The 19,597-nt window shown below is 44.5% G+C and overlaps 6 protein-coding genes and 1 non-coding gene across 7 annotated transcripts; 2 read left to right on the forward strand and 5 right to left on the reverse strand.

Moving 5' to 3' along the window:
• Positions 1-366: 366 nt before the first annotated feature.
• On the forward strand, positions 367-1,710 carry BJ212DRAFT_1379325 (uncharacterized protein). The gene is made up of 4 exons (XM_041336588.1): positions 367-760; positions 812-902; positions 956-1,157; positions 1,208-1,710. The coding sequence occupies exons 1-4, from the start codon at positions 703-705 to the stop codon at positions 1,322-1,324; spliced, it is 468 nt and encodes a 155-aa protein (XP_041189128.1). The 5' UTR covers positions 367-702; the 3' UTR covers positions 1,325-1,710.
• A 582-nt stretch (positions 1,711-2,292) lies between these two features.
• On the reverse strand, positions 2,293-2,364 carry BJ212DRAFT_t109. The gene has a single exon. It is a non-coding gene; the product is annotated as a tRNA-Ser (tRNA).
• Positions 2,365-5,014: 2,650 nt separating this feature from the next.
• Positions 5,015-5,554, reverse strand: BJ212DRAFT_1220540 (uncharacterized protein; the record flags this gene model as incomplete). Its single annotated transcript, XM_041329374.1, has 2 exons — positions 5,015-5,188; positions 5,342-5,554. Coding segments are annotated over 2 exons (387 nt in total), but the record flags the coding sequence as incomplete, so codon positions are not given.
• A 142-nt stretch (positions 5,555-5,696) lies between these two features.
• On the reverse strand, positions 5,697-6,391 carry BJ212DRAFT_1484427 (uncharacterized protein; the record flags this gene model as incomplete). Its single annotated transcript, XM_041340793.1, has 3 exons — positions 5,697-5,969; positions 6,019-6,204; positions 6,254-6,391. 3 exons carry the CDS (start codon positions 6,389-6,391, stop codon positions 5,697-5,699), a joined length of 597 nt encoding a protein of 198 aa, XP_041189130.1.
• Positions 6,392-6,540: 149 nt separating this feature from the next.
• Positions 6,541-7,275, reverse strand: BJ212DRAFT_1484428 (uncharacterized protein; the record flags this gene model as incomplete). The annotated part of the gene is made up of 5 exons (XM_041340794.1): positions 6,541-6,561; positions 6,610-6,769; positions 6,813-6,941; positions 7,026-7,186; positions 7,225-7,275. 5 exons carry the CDS (start codon positions 7,273-7,275, stop codon positions 6,541-6,543), a joined length of 522 nt encoding a protein of 173 aa, XP_041189131.1.
• Positions 7,276-8,794: 1,519 nt separating this feature from the next.
• Positions 8,795-11,596, forward strand: BJ212DRAFT_1448759 (uncharacterized protein; the record flags this gene model as incomplete). The annotated part of the gene is made up of 12 exons (XM_041338589.1): positions 8,795-8,887; positions 8,936-9,053; positions 9,093-9,149; positions 9,200-9,310; positions 9,439-9,667; positions 9,720-9,849; positions 9,900-10,075; positions 10,126-10,151; positions 10,173-10,315; positions 10,424-10,655; positions 10,935-10,981; positions 11,009-11,596. The coding sequence occupies 12 exons, from the start codon at positions 8,795-8,797 to the stop codon at positions 11,594-11,596; spliced, it is 1,950 nt and encodes a 649-aa protein (XP_041189132.1).
• A 2,255-nt stretch (positions 11,597-13,851) lies between these two features.
• BJ212DRAFT_1279578 (uncharacterized protein) lies at positions 13,852-14,319 on the reverse strand (the record flags this gene model as incomplete). The annotated part of the gene is made up of 1 exon (XM_041331503.1): positions 13,852-14,319. A coding segment is annotated over one exon (468 nt), but the record flags the coding sequence as incomplete, so codon positions are not given.
• Between the last annotated feature and the right edge of the window lie 5,278 nt (positions 14,320-19,597).

A 19,597-nucleotide genomic window follows, 5' to 3' on the forward strand; every position in this document is an offset into this window, starting at 1 on the left:
TGCACGTTATCTGACATCCGGCAGTGTGCATGCGCGCGACTGGAAGAACGGAACTTTGGCAATGTAGTGCAGTGTATCAGGCCGCCGCGTACCGGTTGTCACAGGTGGTGAGATAGTGTGTGTAGATCACAATATCTCTGGAACACAGAAAATTCACGGCGTGATTGACATACCTTTGACAACCGGAATTTTTCATTCACTTCGTTAGGCAAAGACACTTTTGTGGTACTTGATGAGTTTGAGCTCGTTGGCCGTCGATGTTGTCCCTGCGCTGTTACATAATTAAATTTCATAATACAATGAATCGCCTCGTCTGAAGAAATGTTGAGTTTCCATTTTTGCTTTATGTAATACCCAAACAATGCACGCCCCTTGTAAAAATAGTCCCTAGCCGGAGATTACCTTAGAGACCCATATGCAGTGGGTACGTAGCAGTGCCAAATTGCGCCGTTCTCTCGAGTGTATTTGTGTCCTATAAAGCCCTCATCCTTGTATCACTAGCTTCCGAGTTCAAGTTATCTTTCCACCAACTTTCTTTCATTCCATTGGTTGAGCTGGTCTCTTCCTTGTGCACTATCGCACTTTTCATTCGCTTGCTTTCGACACACCAACAATTGTCTTTTGAGCCGACTCCGAGCAGCGCTCGATACATTCACTTCTTCGGCTATCCACCCCTTTGTCGACCACCGACCTCTTCAACCAATGGGAAAGCTCATCTGGCACGAATTAAGTCGCTACATCTCCCTCACGGCGAGTGTTTGTACGTCGCCTTCCTTTATCTGGCGGAAATCATCTTACCTGACGTTAACAGATGCAGTATGGGCTAGTTTCTGGGGGTTCTTCTTCCGCAAGTTCTTTTGGGACTTCATTGGTGGCATCTTGCGCTCTCCTGGTGGTCTACAGTGAGTGTTGGAAGACTTTGTGTAATAATTTATGTTCATGTTCTCTTGCGTAGACCGTCACCCAAGTTTGCTATATTCATCACCGTTATTGTCAAATTCCCTATTGTGCAAATAGCCTCAATGGCCCTCGGCTTTGTCATGATCGCACTGGAATATCCCATTCCCATACTCAAGGGAACTGCCATACAAAGGAGCATCGCTCTTAGAGTGGTGTTACTGATAATGCAAGCAGCCGGAACGGTATTATTCTACCAGGTGAGTTTCCATACATATTGTATTACCAGCTTTCTCATGCAGCACAATAGGGTACAAATGCGGCATTGTGGTCATTAATTGCTGCAATGTTCTATATCCGTGCATTAGCATTGAGAGAGAAAATGGAGGAGGCAATAAAGAACAAAGGCCGAGTGGGTGAGGCATAACGTGTACGTTTACACGTGCAATTCCCAATTTTCTTAAAGTGTATACTGTCAGTCTGTGACTACGGTGCACCAGTTTCCGTTTCCCTTTTCGATATCATTTGCTCCGTGTTGTATGTACGATATCAAGCATCGGGTTTCAGACACTACACATGGTCACACGTGAACCTACGTGGGCGCAATCAAATGCTGGTCGTGAAGACATATATGGCAGGTGGGTGGAAACGAAAGCATATCTCGATTTGGAAAGCCTCGGGCAGACAGCAGATTGATCGGTCATGTTGGAAGGGCCAACAACCGAAGGAGTGTTGGAGGTTTCAGCGCGGCTGGGAGGTTACATCATTTTCCTGACTGTCAGACTCACTCTGTCCTTAACTTGTGCGCATTCTTCTTGTTATGGACAGACTATCACATAAAAAGGAGTTTTCGGCGCAATGGCTGGGACTAGTCAAGGTGTGGATCTATACACCGCAAAAATGCCGTCAGCAGGTTTCGAACCAACTCCAAGTGAAACAGATTTTGATTCTGTTGTGTAAACTAACCACTTAGCTAATGCCAGTGAGGTAAACTTCCGACGGGTCGTCCATAAGTGAATGTCAAGGTGTTGAGATGAACATCCGACGAAACTATCCATGGGTGAATGTCAAGGTGCGTTCCGATAGGGGAAAAAAACTGGTTGTCGGCAGGTTTGACAGATTTTGATTCTGTTGCGGTAACCCGGCTGCGCCCATTGGATCTGGTTAAGACCAGTTAAGATGGACCTCCAAGGAAACCATCCATTAGTGAATTTTCAAAATATGGTCCGATAGAAGAAATACCTTGTCGTCGGCAGGACACTGGCACAGTCCAAGAGACGGATTTAGATTCCGTTGTGGTAACAATTTTGGCTATGACGAAGTTGAGATGTACCTCCAAGGAAACCATCCATGAATAAATGTTAAGGTGTACAGTGTTCTGATATAAAAAAAAGCTTGTCCTCGGCAGGTTTCGAACCTGCACGGTCAGATTTCGAGTCTGTTGTGGTAACCACTTGGCTGAGACCAGTTAAGATGAACTACCGACGAAACCATCCATAAGTGGATGTCAAGGCGTGTTCCCAAAAAAAAAAAAAAGGTGTCGGCAGGTTTCGACCCTGCGCAATCCAAGAGAAACAGATTTCGATTGTGGTTGCCACTTGGTTGGGGCGATTGAGAGGGACTCGTGAGTAAACCATTCATGAGTCAATGTCAAGGTGTTCCAATCCCCGTCATCCGCATTTTCATTTTCAAACCTGACATGTTCCAACCACCTTTTCGTTGTTGTCTGGCAAGACACAGTACTCACTGTTCTGCACCATGCCGCCCCATGAAGCACTCATGGTATGGTGCAAGAAGACAAAAATCCACATATCCTCTCTACGTTCCTGAAACTTGTGCTTTGGAGTAAAAACAACCTTGGCGTCGGTAGGTTTCGAACCTGTCCAATCCAACTTGAAGAGGAACAGATTTTAACTCTGTTCTAGCAACCACCTGGCTAAGACCAGTCAAGATCCCGATGGACCTCCGAGGAATTCATCCATGAGTGAACCCTCAAGGCGTGTTCTAGTAGAACAAAATCGTCTATCGGCAGGTTTCGAACCCGTACAGTTCAGGAGAAACAGATTTCAATTCTGTTGTGGCTACTAGCCACTTTCGCCAAGAGGCAGTTGAGATGAGTCTCCGACGGACTGTCCGTGAATGAATGTCAAGATGTGATAAGAAGCAAAAATCATTTGTGGACAGGTTTTGAACCTGCGCAGTCCAGGAGCAACAGATTTCGATTCTGTTGCGGTAACCACTTTCGTCGGGCAGAAGGCGAAGTGATCTCCAGGAACTGCCCGTGAGTGAATGTCAAGGTGTGTTCCGAAAAAAAGTTGTCGGCGGGTTTCGGCCCTACACAGTCCAAGAGAAACAGGTTTCGATTCTGTTGTGGTTACCAGCCACTTTCGCCAAGAGGAAGTTGAGATGAATCTCCGACGAACTGCCCATGAATGAATATCAAGATGTGATAGGAAGGAAAAATCATATTTTCTCACTAATCCTCAAGCAAACTCTTTTCGCTGTCATTTGTGCCATACGCCAACCATGTATATCGACTCCCGACTCTGTCGAATGGTGCATCACCGGAGCAGCTCGAACAAGTATTGTTCCTTCCATTCCTATCCCTCTTGGATTTTGTTATTTCGACCGTACGACATGTCCCGGACTACCCGCCTGGTACCCCTTCCTATAATGTGATTCTAACCTTGGAACGCATGCACTTGATCCCGCGACGCTGGGAAACCCATACCCTAAGAGAGTCGGGAGCGACGTTGAGCATCAACTCACTTGGTTTTGCTGGCATGCTGATGGTGAAAAGCGAGTCCGAACGCCAGGTATTAGAGCAAGAGAAGATCGGAGCGGTACTTAGAGACGTCGGTGTGGAAAGCGTTCATGACTTGCAAGTTGCCGGTACATCGATGGAAGCAATAGATGAGACAGGTACTTGATAGTAACATCTGCAATCTTTATACATGTACAAGGCAACATTTCGCAAAGTTTCTACTCGAGGGATAGCAAGAAATGGATCTGTTCAAGACTATCAGGCATCATTGACCAAGAAAACCCCTCGCTCTCCACATAATGTCCAAGGAAGCAAGCTGGGGGATTCGATTAGCGACGCCATCTGAGGTTATACTATGTTTCTTTCATCTGATGACTTCGAGAACATTTACCAGATTCCGTAATTATAGAGCGTTCAACGTTCAACGTTGTAACTCGTGCAATCCCCCAGGCCTTGTTCACACAAATTGCTAACATCTCTCTCGATCCTTACTTTACTTCTGGGCACTACATCACTGAAAACCAACCAATGTGATATGACCATATTTACCTTATAAGGTTGAGCGAATCAGATTTCCCAATATATGTCTATGTGGTGGCTTGTAAGACGCACATCAGGTGCCTAATCTGTGATCTATTTTGTCTTATGCTTTGTCCTTCGATGAACCCATATTAGCCCATATAAGCTCTCTAGCTAGTATTCATAGCATCAGTAAATTCACACATTGCTTAGCTTCCTTTTTTGCAACTTGCCACCGGCTAATTTCCCAAAAAGGCTGCAGATAAGTCCCTCGCAAGAATGGTGACACCAACTTGCTGTAAACTTGCCACAAGGCAATTTTAAGTCGAAAAAGCAGGTGCCTCCTCTTGGCCGTGACTTATTTCAATCTTTTCTAGCTTTTTGGGCAATTATTTTTAACAGTAGCACTTATTTCTCTGTTGCATTGCGCAAATTGTTGATTCTTTCACTTATGTATGCTTATTCACTTATTTCACACTTTTAATATAAAAATAACCACAAAAACACTGGCATTTTGTAAATTAAGTGAGGGAAAGAGCATGCAAGTACTAGTAAGTAGCGAAATATAGACATCAAGCAAGAACAAGCGCAAGAGATTCAATATACTATGTAGCACCTAGTAGTAGTGAATGACTCTACAAAATCAGTCAGTTAGGGAATAGTAGTGAACAATGAAACAGTACTACCAGTTGTCATAGATGAGTGCACACTCATTGTCGGAATCCTCGCTGTCAAGAGTGGTGGGCGCACCACAGCCTCTTCGTGGCAATGTCCTTGGTGCACTCCCAGACGTCCCAGATGACCAACTCTCAGGAGGTGGTTGATAGACTTCATGTATCCCCTGGTCACCTCACCGTAGTTTGTGTCTGAAAATGCCTTGAGAGCACTACTGGGCTTGCCTAAGGCTTTGTTCATGGTGTGTGGGACCTTGATGGCCTTTCCTTTGCTGTTGACTTTCAGTTCACTGACGCGCATGTCCCTGCTGAAAATATCGAGGGCACATTCCATCTGAAACATGAGAAATGAGTTAGTATGTGCTATGACGAGAGAATGAATATACATGCTGCTGCAGTGGCAAGACTAAGGGCGCCCTTTGCATGTGTGACCATCCTGCAGTTGTCAACAGCTGCCCCAAGTAGTGCACCTATGCTGTATGAGAACTTGAATGAGGAGTTCAGATTGAAAAGGCTGCTTGAATTTGCCATCCTTAGTGATGGTCCCATACAAGAAAGCTAACTTGAGATGTAAGTTTTTTGCAAAATTTTTGCAATCCTCATCAGTCTCCACATCATCATGTGACAACATGAAGTGTGTAAGTACTGTGATGGCAGTAGTGCCAACACTGTTGCGCCACTCTGATAGCCGCTGGGTAGCCTAATAAAAAAATAAAACACAATCAGATATGAAATGCATCAAAAATGACTTACTAAAGCCATAACTAGCCCATCAATGGTGACCATGTGAGGTATATCCTTGTAGACCGCATTCCAAGTGTCTTGCATAATAGTGCAAAGCATCATCTCCAACTTGAGTCAGCCCCAAACTTCGTCTTGATCCCCAATGGTGGAAATGAGGGTAGGAATGAAGACTGAGCTCCACCTAGCGACTGCCCGAGAACCTCCAGAAGGTTTTTGATCCTGTAAGCAGAACAGGGGAGGATCTCCACCTCTACAGATTTCAGCATGGCACCAGAAGTAGCACTCGAGATGCTGGAAAGACTATGAGTGTGTGTGATAGAAGACTTTGTCCGCTTTGCCACAGGAGCTCTGTGTTTGATGCCAACATTAGTCTACATAATTTGTAGTTAGTATGATTTAAAAATAATAACCGAAGCTTACTACTGCAGAAGTGACCCGCAAGGATACTGGTTCAGATTTGGTCTTGACCACCACAGGCTTGATGTGATTCACAAATTCAATATCAGATGAAGGTGCATCTTCCTCGATTGCAAAGGCATGATTATCTGTGAAGTTATCATTGACCATGAAGTTGTCCTCAATCAGGTCGTCCTCTAGCAGGGCATCCTTGATCTCGTCATCATCAGGTCAGGATATCTATGAGTTTGCGCTTGACACTTGTCATGGTAGAGTGGGATGTTTGAGTTCGAGCGAGAGCTGCAGCTTGACAGATATCAGCATCATAATATCCTCTGGGGACCTGCATAGAAGGAGGAGGCTCAAGGTCAGATTCCATATCGGTGTCAGGATCCATAGTTAACGAGGGAAGCTACTACTGGGGGAGCCGCCTCAACATTCATTTCATCATCAGCAACAACGTTAGACTGAATTGTGTTGAGCTGTCAAGGAGTCAGATTGGTGTTTTGATAGGCGTGAATGGTTTGTACTGAAGTATCAGGAACCTTAGAAGAAATCTTGACTGCCCTGGTAATGCAGTTAACACAATAAAAAGAACTGGGTAATTGAACTCACCTGAGCAGCCCTTGGTTTAGACATATGGGCAAGGGCTTGAGAGCGCTTGACTGATTCATCCAAATCATTGTCTGCAAATAGGGTCGTAAAATGATCTGCCACGTTGTCAGCCCCAGCATTGGCAATTGTGTCAATGGGTGTGAGTGGGGCACCACCGCTACTAATAGTACTCCCCATAGTTAGTTTAGAGGAGGGAGCAGTACTAGAGAAGTTGGAAGGCATTGTAGATAATTTTTTCCTCAAGCCAGGAGGATGGCTTTGAACCAGCAGGAGGAATATCAGTCCTCCAACCCGAGATGCGCTCAGCAGCAATACCATAATCTTTAGTAGAGCTATCATCATGGACCATTAGATTGAAAAAGAAAAGAGCCGTTTCAGTGAGATGGTGCAACATAGTTGAGAAGCAAATGTCTTACACATCATCAAGCTTCTTATGGTCATCACATGCCATCGTTGATTCATCAATAAGGCCCACAGCTTGGATTGCATCTCTCACTGGCATCTTCACTGGTAACACTTTCCTCTTCTCCTTCTTCTTGTGTGACCCTGGTACTCGCACCTCTTCCTCAGCATCACTCTCAGGATGTTTGACATTAGCACCAGTTGCTAATTTACCTCCGCTCTACCACCCTTGCCATCAGCACTAACGGCCTTATCCTCAGCCATAGTCAAGTTGGAGGTCTCCGTGGCTTTTACAGCCTTTTTAACAGGGCGTGGGCAGGGACGAGTAGGCTTTGGTGCATCAGCTCATTTAGCGGCTTGATCTGTCTCCATTTGTTTCTGAAAAGCAGCAATCCGGTTATGTGCTTCAAGTTCAGCCATTTCACTTGCCCTCTTTTCCTCTTCTTCGTGCTGATTGTCAGTGGCCTTTTGAGCTTTGGTACGTCTCTTTACGTGGCCTTCGCCCCCGGTCAGGATATAACCTGGATGCTGAGTTGCGTTTTTAGCTTGGGTTGTCACATGTTTCGAAACTGTGCTGGCAGGCTGAGACATGGTATCGACAGAGGGTTTGGGAGGCTGAAGAAAGAGAAAATTTGACTAGTGGTGGCTGACGACAGGGTGAGTTTCATCACAACTCTCCAAAAAATGTTGCCTAAGCTGACTCTGAATAAATACATATGACCCTACTTTGCTCTGACATACCTACTAATATACTAGCGCAATATTTTGCTGTCGCTGTTAATATTGGGAGTCTCCAGCATTTTTCAGGCACTCTGATCCAATGCTTTGCCTGCAAGACATCAATGTCATGGTTCACCTACACCTTTCTGACGAGGAGATAGTCTACCAACCCTTTCTGCACTGTGAGTACTAGTTTTCATTTGTTGATGCAGTGAGACTGAGGTTAACCACTGCATTTCCAGTGTAGCACTAAAATCAATGTTCACCAAAGCCTGTTCAGTACAGTTTGCTCATGTCTGGGCCCCAAATCTGGCTTTTATTATCAAACTGGTTTGTCACATTGGTGCCGATAATTACGGGCGGTTGCACCCCAAACCTAGAATGTGTCCACCTTTGACATCTTCTTCAATTGTCAACATCCCAGCACAGCACATATGCCTTCCTGTTGTGCTCACCACCTGCTTCAGCTTCCATGCCCAGTTCCAGGATGCTTGTGCTGGTTTCAAAACCAGTCAGGTCTCACACAACACAGGCACTCGCTTCACCCAACTTTACCTGTTTCAGGACTGTCCCCTCAGGATCATCCCCGGCCATCTCATTCACCCTCCCTCCCTCGAGACTTGTCACCACCCCCTCGAGATTTGTCACCACCCCCTTGAGATTTGTCACTGCCCCCTCGAGATTTCTTGCTGCCCCCTCCAGATTTTTCACCCCCACCCCAGCCATCATCTCCCATACTCCCTGATCCAACTCATGAGGATTCAAACACTGATGCAGAATTCACTGATGTGAGCGAGCGTTGCTATCGCACGTTCCATTCAAAGTTAAATGGTAAGTTTTGTTCAAGTTTGAATACTCTGTTTTTGACTCAAATATATGCTTAGGACGACCATGCATGGCTGGTGGGACATTTCTGCTGCATGGTACCCCTCCGACTCCTGCGCCACCAAAGGCTCCCGATGATTGGAGCCCATACCGCAATAGAATTGAATTCGAGGTGGCAGAGTTCACATTCAAAAGATGCCACATGTCGGTGAGGAATTTAGATTTCCTATGTGACTTGATGGCCACAACACTTGTGAAACACCACGACACCCCTCCATTTGCTGATCACAAAGATCTGCACAATGTCATAGATGCGACGCAGCTTGGTGATGTCCCTTGGCAGTGTTTCTCTGCACAATACACAGGAGAATGACCTGAGGTTGTCCCACCTTGGATGGACAAAGAATTTGAGGTCTGGTATAGGGACCCTCATGCAATGGCACACAATATACTTGCTAACCCTACCTACAAGGACAAAATTGACTATGTGCCATTTTGTGAATATGATGCATCAGATGAGACACACTGATGGAAAGACTTCATGTCCGGAGACTGGGCATGGCAACAGGCAGTACATCCTCCATCTCTTTCTGGTATTGCTCATAATATAGCTAATATTCCATCAAGGACACCATATTGCAAGATCCAGAAACACATGGATCTGCTTTGATCCCAATCATTCTCAGTAGTGACAAGACTACTGTCTCTGTGGGCACTGGTAATAATGAGTATTACCCCCTCTATGCCTCGATTGGTAATGTACACAACAATGTATGATGCACGCACCGTGATGCTCTTGTCATCATCGGTTTCCTCGCCATACCCAAAAGTATGTATGTTCATATTTAAATTTCATTATGCCTCATCTGACCTGTCTTACAGCTGACAAGATGCATTCGAAAGATGACTTATTTTGGATATTTTGCCACCAGCTGTTCCACAGCTTGTTGTCTGCGATTCTCTCCAGTCTAAAACCTGTTATGACTGAGTATGAGGTCGTGCGCTGTGGAGACAGACACTTTTGGTGCGTCATATATAGTCTAGGACCATACATTGCGGATTACGAAGAACAACTAGTGCTATCCTGTATTGTCAAACATTGGTGCCCAAAGTGAGTATTGGCACTTGCAGTCAGTATCCATTCACACTAACAATTCATGTAGATGCATTGCAGTTCACACAAACCTTGATGGTGATGCCACCTACCACACCCACAAGTTTACTGATTTCTTAATCAATGAGCTACATGCAGATGTATTGTGGGATGAATTTGGTCTCATTGGTGATCTCATCGTGAGTCAAACAAGCCGCTCTCCAATACCAGACTAATCTATTTTGTGTAGCCATTCACTAATGACTTCCCCCGAGCTGACATTCATGAGTTGCTGTTGTTTGACCTCCTCCACCAGCTAATTAAAGGGGCTTTCAAAGACCATCTCATTGATTGGGTAGCAAAGTACCTCAAGGCCATGCACAGGACCAAATGGTCAGAGGAGATCATGAGCAACATAGATTGCAGGTATGTCAACTTACTCATTTACTCAACGATATTATCTAACAATAAGTCAGAGTTGCTGCTGTACCATCATTCTCTGGTCTATGATGTTTCCCTCAAGGCCACGATTTTAAACAGTGGACTGGCAATGATTCCAAAGCGCTCATGAAAGTGTTTCTTCCAGCTATTGAAGGTCACATACCTCAAGACATGGTATGTGCATTTTGCGCATTGTTAGAATTCTGTTATCTTGTCCGGCACAATGTCATTACTGAAGATACACTGATTCAGATTCAAGACGCACTTGGTCATTTTCATTGATATTGCACGATATTTGAAAATGTCGTTCCCACCTTCTCACTCCCCCATCAGCACTCGATGGTTCATTATGTCGACATGATCAGACTCTTCGGTGCCCCTAACGGACTGTGCTCATCGATCACAGAATCAAAGCACATCAAGGCCATAAAGGAGCCTTGGCGGTGGTCAAACAGGCACAATGCTCTTGGTCAGATGCTTGTGACCAATCAGCGCCTTGATAAGCTCGCAGCGTCCCATGCAGACTTTGATGTGCGAGGGATGCTCACTGGCACAATTTTATCAAGTACTTTAGCTGCTCTTGGTAAGTCTGTTTAAGGTTTCTTTCTCAAATTTCTTGCATACTCAACAGTCATATACAACGGCAGATGAAAACGAACCAGACGCCCCTGCTATTGCACCACAACCAGATGCCCCCATCATTGAACTGCAACAAGCAGATGATACTGATGATGCTGAAATAGTTGACGGTCCAATGGTGCTTGCTTATGTGGCACTCACCAAAACTCCTCGTAAGTAATCTCATGCAATGTCCAATCTCAATGCTCACCACTGTATCTCACAGAACGAAAATGTGCACAGACAGTAGCAGCATTGGCACATGAAGTTGCTGTTCCAGATCTATGACGCCTCATTCAGTACTTTCTATTCTCTCAGCTCAACCTGGATGATGCCCACAACCCCGAAGATATCCCAGCTGCTAGCTTGCCTCGACATGAAGGCAAGCTTCAGGTCTTCAATTCTGCTGCTGCAACGTTTTATGCTCCCAGTGATCTGAGTGACATTGGTGGCATGCAACGCAAACATATCTGTGCATGTCCACTCTGGCGAAATGAGTACCCACGCAATGATTGCGTGTTCATTAACACTGATTCAGATGCTGAAGGGATGCAAGGACTCAAAGTTGCGAGAGTCATATGCTTCTTTTCATTCAAGCACAACTGGGAAGTATATCCTTGTGCTCTCATACAGTGGTTTGAGAAGATTGGTGACTGCCCTGATGAAGATACTGGCATGTGGATGGTCACTCCAAGTTTTCATGAGGATGGCTCAAGGAACCTTGCTGTCATTCACATCGAGATGGTCTTCTGTGCAGCACACTTGATAGCTATCTATGGTTCAGAGTACATTCCTCACTCCCTCAAGTTTTATCATTCTCTTGACACTTTCGGCTCATTTTATGTCAACAAATATGCTGACCACCATGCATTCGAGATAGTGTCCTGACTGGATTACATAGGTGGGTTCTCAATCCAATTCTTGGTCCATTGCTAATGGTCAGGTCCTGGGACATTGCATGAAGAACACCCAGTCAAAACTTGCACAGATGCTGACGCAGTACCCCTGGTCCTGTTTCTGGAGAACTTCATATCCTTCCTAATCCCTTGTTCGTGCAACCCGTTACATCAACTGTCCAGGCCAGCTCCTCTGAGAAGGAAAATTCAGGTGATGTCAAGGAGCTTCTTCCTGATGGGTCTGTCTTGCGGGTCTATCACCATCATGAAGCTGAGTCTCACCATCACCACCACAAAGCTGGATCTTTCCTCAGGTGTGTCCATCATGCCATCATGGCCCTTGGCTTATGGGAAGGTCATGCTGTTGCATTCGTTCTCGGTGAGTGCTTACCTTGTACCGCTAAAACTTCTCTGATCTTCCTTCTAATTGACCTTCCTTCCCAAAGTGCGTCAAGCTGAAGCGCTTAGAGCACAAGCGCCAAAGGTTATTGCAATGGAAAATGTTCGAGGATCGAATGCATGCACTTGAATAACAGCAGGTGCAGGAGTTGCTTAGCATTCATTATGACCCCACTGCCTCAGCTCATCTCGCAGTCTTGGTGCCCAGAGACCCTTTCTAAGGCTGTCAGTTCTCGAGGATGAAGTCCAGGTGGCTTATGCATCAGCAATGCACAGTGTCATTCAAGGAGGTCATGTCCTCTATGGACTGTAAGTTGTTCACCCTTGATGCAGCTGAATGTGCCCTTGCATTTTACTCTAAACTACTAACATCGACCAAAATGCTAGTTTACAGGTCCATCCTGCAGCTCCCAGATGCCAAATCGCCAAGACGATAATATCAACTTCAAGATTGGTAAGTTCACAGCTCATCTGCTGTAATATTTCTGCTCACCTTAACCTGCAGTCATGCTGCACTCACATTCAGTTTCAACCCTTGCGCCCCAAGACCCTCTTCAGTCTCTCCCACAACCCCAGTGGGACCTCCAAGTCCACCTGCCATCCCACATCCTCATTCACCTCTGTCCACCGGCATTTTCGCTCCTGCCTGCAATGCACATTGGAGTCCATCGATCTTGGTTTATCTGTTGTTCCAGCATCATCAACAAACAAACAATGAGCCGAAGCCTGAGGACATACCAGGTCACGCTTGAGATCTTTGTTCAGATGAGTATAGGGTTTGAATCATGAGTAGTAGTAGATTGATAATGATGTATTGCAACTTGCAGCACTTGTTTTGGCATTGGTAATTGATCTTGCCTTGCACTGCTTTTCAGCACTTAAATTCCATGTGCTTCCTTACTTGACTTGTCAAACTCAAAGCAAAGTGAATAATTATAGATAAGTTAAAAATAAGTTTTAATTTTCAAAATAAGCTGTGCTAAGGAATGTGTGAATTTACTGATGTATTTTTACACTCCACTGTCCAAATTGCCCATCACATTACTGATCTATAGTCTCTTCTTTATTTCAGCTTTCTTCCGATAAACCAATAGAATCCCATATTGGGTTCCAAGCTAGTGTTCCAACTTCTGCAGTTTTCCATCAAAATTGTATGATAAAGTAGGATTTTATATAGCAATCTAATGTGACTGTAGTTTGACAATGACTTTGGAGACATTGAGATCATGAACTATGAATGTTATAGCTCATCATCTTTTAGCCAGAGGTATCACAAGCCAATATATATGAGTCCACTGGCAGTGGTGGAGTAGCATGATGGTATTGGGGGCTGTGAGCAAACACTTCTGAACTGACTGACCAAAAACAACAAATGATGAGGTCTGCACACACCATAGATGCAGGATGATTTTATAGGCATTAAAACTTCTATGACAAGATGGTAATTAACATCGATGTAAGTACATAAAATACAAAAGTTCATCCTAAAATTTGAAGGCTGGCCCCCCACCTTCGGATTCTCCATGGTCTTCTGAATTACAACCTTCATCATCAGATCCACCATCTTCTTCATCATCCGTTATTTCCCCTTGAGCTTGATTCTGCTGGTCATTAACATGGGACTCAACAGTGTTGCTTGTCGTAGGTCCCAGATTACCCTCATCCAAAGGTTCATCATCATTGCTCAGGCCCCTGAGAAAAACTTCATCATCGGTCGCATTTGGTAAAACATACTGAATTTGATGACTGACACCAATGTGTGCAAAGCGAGCAAACATATCATGATCAGCAAAACTGTGTTTGAATCATCAACTATGAAGGTTTTAAACTGCATCTGAGTCAATGGACTCACATATTAACATAGAATGCAGCCCAGTTGGTTAGCTCTCCAAATGGTTGTGCAACTGTGGGGCCATGTCGCAGGAGTTCATCTGTGCAACCATCAGCAAAGGCTGGTATAAGATGGCAAGCTCTGAGGACAAGAGAAGGGTTGAGGAAACTGAATGAACCAGGTGAATCTGGTATGAACCTGACTTTCAGGAGCTGACCTTCCTTGAAACCCCACCGATAATGCGGAACTACACCAAGCCACCAGACCCACAAGAACTCCATCAATTGCAGAGAGCAATCACGAGCCTCTGGGCCAATGTGGAGTATCTGTATGCAAAAGGCACCCAAAACTTGTGCATACCAGAATGGATGAGGGTTTGTGCCTTGTTCCCTTGACAACATCATTACAGTGCAGCCGCATCCTGGTGTCAAAGTGTCTTGGTTGTGGCGAATATCATATGTTGTGTAATTGATTTGAAAGTGCTTGGCCTGGGAGACTCTGCTGAGGTTGTTAATGAACAGTATGTTACCTCATTGGGCATTACTGAATTCTCGCTCATCGCCATCATAGTCCAAGCCTAGGAGTTGCAAGAAGAGGTGATCCTTCAGTTTCGGAACGAAGTCCTTGAGTGCTGTTAGCAGTGAAACAATAAGTCAGCTGATGTATCTTACTTTGACAGCTGGATCGTCCCTGTGTTCACCAAGGTAAGAGGCCAAATTCAGGTTGTTGCACCTATTGCCCAATAGAAAATGATGCGCTTCAGGTCACATCTCACTGGTGTGTATGTCCTGAAGGGCTATTGACGACTGTTGCTGTCGGATGCAAGTGCACTGTCATTCCTGTCTAGCCAGCTGCTTTGAAGTATCTTGCTTGTTTGTACTTCGATACAGCATTTTGATGAAGCGATGAGCTAGCTTGCCCTGTAAATTACAGAATGTCAATACAGATAATGTAGCTGGATATGAAAGATGTACAATTTGGGTGGTATATGAATCTGTTGTACCAAACAACCTGATTGAAGCTGTGTAATCACCAAGCACATTGTTAAGGTTGCATGCTCAAGGGGGTCGGATCACAAGGGCTTGGCCTCAGCTCGTACACTGTGCCCCTTTCCTGAGTATGTGCCCTTAATTTCCGGGGGCTAGAACAGTTGTCTGGAGTTTCTGGGATTTGACTAGGGCAGATAATGGACATCCGGATCTGAAACATGAGATAAATCTGATGGATGTCCGGATGTTACCTGGGCAAGCAGATAGGACTAATCTGGATGAAGTCCGGACTACCTTAAGGTAGAGTCGGAAATGTAGTCTAGGATGCAATCCTAAGACTTGGAATATGACAAGAGACTTATCTTGAGTCCAGAGGACACAGGAATGAGCAGGAACTAAGATGATATTTGAACTGGAGTATTTCTGAGAGTTACAGGAGGTTTATATACTGTAGGTATCATATAGGAATCAGTCAGCAAACATAAAGGCTATGTATGAAGCATATGCAGAGTCTATTAGTAAGTAGGATGGATCACAAATAATGAACACTGGAAATGAAATGTATGTAACAGATCAATAATCAAAAGGGAAACATGGTTAACTGGAGTCCGGAGACAGGGGCAGTCTAAATGGGGTTGGGCACTGATATAGGGTTTGGATTCCAGAAGGGAGATAAAGATAGATCAGATCATTTGAGATTTGGATCTCGGATCCAAATATCCGGAGAAGCAGATTTAGAGTTGAGAGTCCGGAATGGCATATGACATGCATGCAATTTATAAGTTAGAAGATTGAAGGTTTTAATTCAGGTGCTGGAAACCTTTGCTTCTTGATTGGTGGACTGTGGATTGGTGTCTTGCCTCCTCTGATGTGCAGCAACTTCATGTGGAAGCTCCATAGTTTGAAAGGCCAAACACATAAACTGCTGAAACTGCCAAAGTTGCTTCCCTAAGGCATTCAGTGCTTGATCAAGTTTATCTAGGGAATTGTCGGTGTGAAGCCTAAGTTTGGTGAGGGCATGCCATTCTGCCAGTCAAAAGAGAAGAAGCTGAATAACATCATCATGCTCTTCAGGGAACAACCCTTCAAAGGCAGGGATTGTGCACTGTTCAAAAAGAAGAAGCAGGTCAGTGTCAGAAACAGCATGGACTGTCAAACTAACCTGTAAAACATCTTCGAAGTGCCTTGCAGCATTTTGCCAGACATCAGATACATTGGTTGGAAAGTGCTGAATAGTGCCCTTGCCAAAGGAAGGAATTGAGCGAAATCTATGTTAAGAGGTGTCCACATTAGAGATGGAACTTGCAGCCTCTGCAGCAGTCAGATGTCTCACCATTTGTTCAGAACAACTATCCACTCAGAGTTTATAGTGTAGAGTAGCCTGATGAGGTGTTTAAAACAGATTTGAGTACACCCAGCTCAAATTCATGTAAAAGGTCGACAACAAGCATTGGAAAGCAATCAAAGCCAAGAGGACCCAAATGGTCCACAAAGGCGTTCTGTAGGCGAGGTACAATAAAGGTTAAGTTGGATAAAAATGAGATATGCTTATGAGGGTAGGCACAAGTGGGAACTCTTTTAGAAGACACTCAACAGTGGCACCCTTGATCAGGGTGCCTAATTTGTAGATGGTGTTGTGTGCAGCAATAATGGCATCTTTGATAGATTTATACAGTCTTGCAACTCTTCCCAACATATCAGACTGAAGTCCAATGTGACCAAAATGCGATTTTGGGAGCAGACATCGAGGACAAGGACACACACCCTTGTCATGAATTGCTGCAATAAGAACTCTTCAAGGTCTCATTAGCAGAAATGGTGTGAGAAGTATTCGTTCTACACACTTTTCAGGGTAATCCACTGAGTAGGTAAATATCCTAGGAAAAACTCAGCAGTATACCCCATCATGATACTTGATTACAATGCCATTGCTGTATGCATCAAGAAAGTCATCATCTATTAAAATATGCCAGATAGCATGAAACATCTCGTGCTTGCAGTGGGCAAGAATGTCGTGGTAGCTCTTCCTTTTAACTGAAGTAATTGTCATAATAAATTGTTTGATAGATTCTAGAAGCTGCCAAGGACAAGCTGATGACCATCAGCATGGCAATACTAGAATGCAAAGTATAGATACACCTACAGTAGGAATAAATCCCACAGGGTGGCACACACCAGAAGTAGGGCAGGCACAAGTGTACTTGGACTGATTTCTTGAGCTTACAGCTGTCATCTCTCCTTTGCTTCTGCAGGTTATCATGAGCCTGAATCCATGCATTTGACATATAAAGTTCATCATGAAGGCGCTGTTCTTGATTAGTCACAGGAGACTTCCAAAAGTGCTTGAAAGGAGTGAAATGAAACCATTTTGATATTGCCTCTGAGAAAGCAGCATGGATCACCACTGTGAGCGGCTGGTAATGGAATCCAGGGATTGTAAAAACCTGCCCATTGCCATTTGGGTTCTTCTCCTGTGTCAGTATGAGAATCTCTGCTGCCACCTCTTTCCACCCATCCCTTTGGAATATATCATTGTCACCCAGTCCAGCTTCTGAGGAATCCAAATGTCCCATTTTGGTATGGGCATTGAAGTTCTTTATGTCCTCAATTTTGAAGTCTTCTGCTGATATGACTTCTCTGACAAGTCAAGTTACTTGAGCTTCAGACAATTGATTGCTTCTGCTCAACATCCAAGTCATGAGGCGCCAGACACTCATATTTCGCCATGGCCAGGGAGGAGCCTTTGAGGAAGATGTTGCCTCAAGTTCAGTATTTAAACCTGAGTCGGGATAAAAGCTGGACAGCTGATCTGCAGAGATGAACGCATTGGGATCATGCATTGGTTGATGGCGATATTCTCGTCCAATGCTGAATTGATTTAGGGATGTCTAGAAGGAGTCAAATACATGGAGGATGACTCAGGGAAGGGTAGATGGAGGAGCCTGAGGTATTGGGAGTGGTGGCACAGGAGGCTCATCATGAAATTGCATGGGCAGCCTGCGAGAGTGAGTAGGGTGATTCTTCAGGCAGGTGTCTTCAGGAATAGGAGTTGCTATGGTTGGTTCAGCCTGCTCATCAAAAAGGCTATGTGCTTGAAGCTCTGTTGATGGTTGAGGCACTGGTAGAGGTTGAGGAGTTTGAGAGTCTCTGCTGGAGGATAGGCCCAGGAGTGTGTAACTGCTGCTGCCACTAGCAGCAGATGTGACCCCAGGTGAAGATGTCTGAGTGGGCACATCTGACTGTGACATTGTTGCATCCTCACCAGTGGTCTAATCAAATAAAGATCAGGCTGTGAAGCAGGCATACGGTAGTAATACTAGTACTCACTTGAGCAGTACCAAGCTTGATCTTCTTAGCTGCAGGTGCTCCTTGTGCATTTTTGGAGGCTCATTTGAAATGCAGTGACTGTTGCATCAGCTGTTGCTGCCAGTGGGAGCAGCTTTTGCAATGATGAGTCAGGCCTCCTGATGCTGAAAATGACCGACCACACTTCTCATGGCATTTGAAATAACTGCTCATTGAAATCTCAAGAAATAGTAGTATAGTCAGAAGTAAAACAAAATGATTGGGAATGAGATTAACTCTCATGGTTCCCTCTCAGTCTGTCACCAAGGGCATATTTGGTGAACAATTCAGCTTTGGCGCCATGACTTGCAGGAGTCATACATGGTGACCATGACCATGTTCATGTGAACATGAATATATTTAGCCATCATGTAATGACTAAACAACTGACAATAGGTATGAGTAAAACTAGTAAGTGACAGTCAAAAGCATTGCTACCACAATTGAATGCAAGGTGGCACATGCAAGATCCAACTTGGAAGTAGCTGAGGGATTCTCCTCATTATGACCAAGCTTTGTGACAAATTACAAAGGCTACCAGAGAGACATTACTGGTGCTAGTGTCTCACTGGATTAGCTGAATCTTTACAAAATCATTGTGATGTATCAGTGGCATTGTATGCACAAACCAAGGCAAACGGCCTTTTGTTGATACTGAAAATAGGAACAGCTAGCGAACATAATTAATGGACTAGAAGAGCATCAAGATAGAAAAAGACATACTGAGTGCATACTGTATGTGCATTGGAATAAAGGGACGTGTCACATATGTGCAGTTGGATCTGGGTTGGATCCAGGTTGGAGTAGGATGATGGATAGTTAATTCATGGTGGAAGTTCAATAGCTGACCCAACTCACTTCATCATGCCATAATTCCATTTCACGCATCACAACAGCCTAGAGCTTGTGTTAACAGATTCTGGATGATTAAATTGAAACCCACATACCACAAATTCCTTCAAAGTGTGTCATTGACAAGGGGCAAAATCCAGCATTGATGAATCATCAATCAAAGAAAGACTGAGAGGCACATCAGGTCAACTGCACATGTCACATAGAATAGAGACCTGGATCAGCGACAAACCCTGATGGGAAAGCCATCCCTGGGTAGTCCAGCAAATTCCAGATAGCCATGTAGCTAATGAGCTATTAGATGTCTGATGTCAAGCAAGATACCATTACACACCCCCAGTATTTTGCAGTGTTGTTGTGAAGGAGGAATAGTGACTAGGCTGGTTAGAAACTAGCGCTACTTATCCAAATAGGCGCGAGTGTAGTATTTGACCCAAGAGGACTGCTAATGAAGCAACTCCCTACTAATATGCAAGGGGAGTGTTAGTGTGAAGGACTAATAACCTATAGTAACCTAAGACCAAAAACCCGATGAGTAGCACTATAGCGATCAGTGACTAGCAACAAGCAAGTTCTG

The sequence above is a fragment of the Suillus subaureus genome (assembly GCF_016647635.1).
Source record: "Suillus subaureus strain MN1 chromosome Unknown BJ212scaffold_34, whole genome shotgun sequence".
Taxonomy (NCBI): Eukaryota; Fungi; Basidiomycota; class Agaricomycetes; order Boletales; family Suillaceae; genus Suillus; species Suillus subaureus.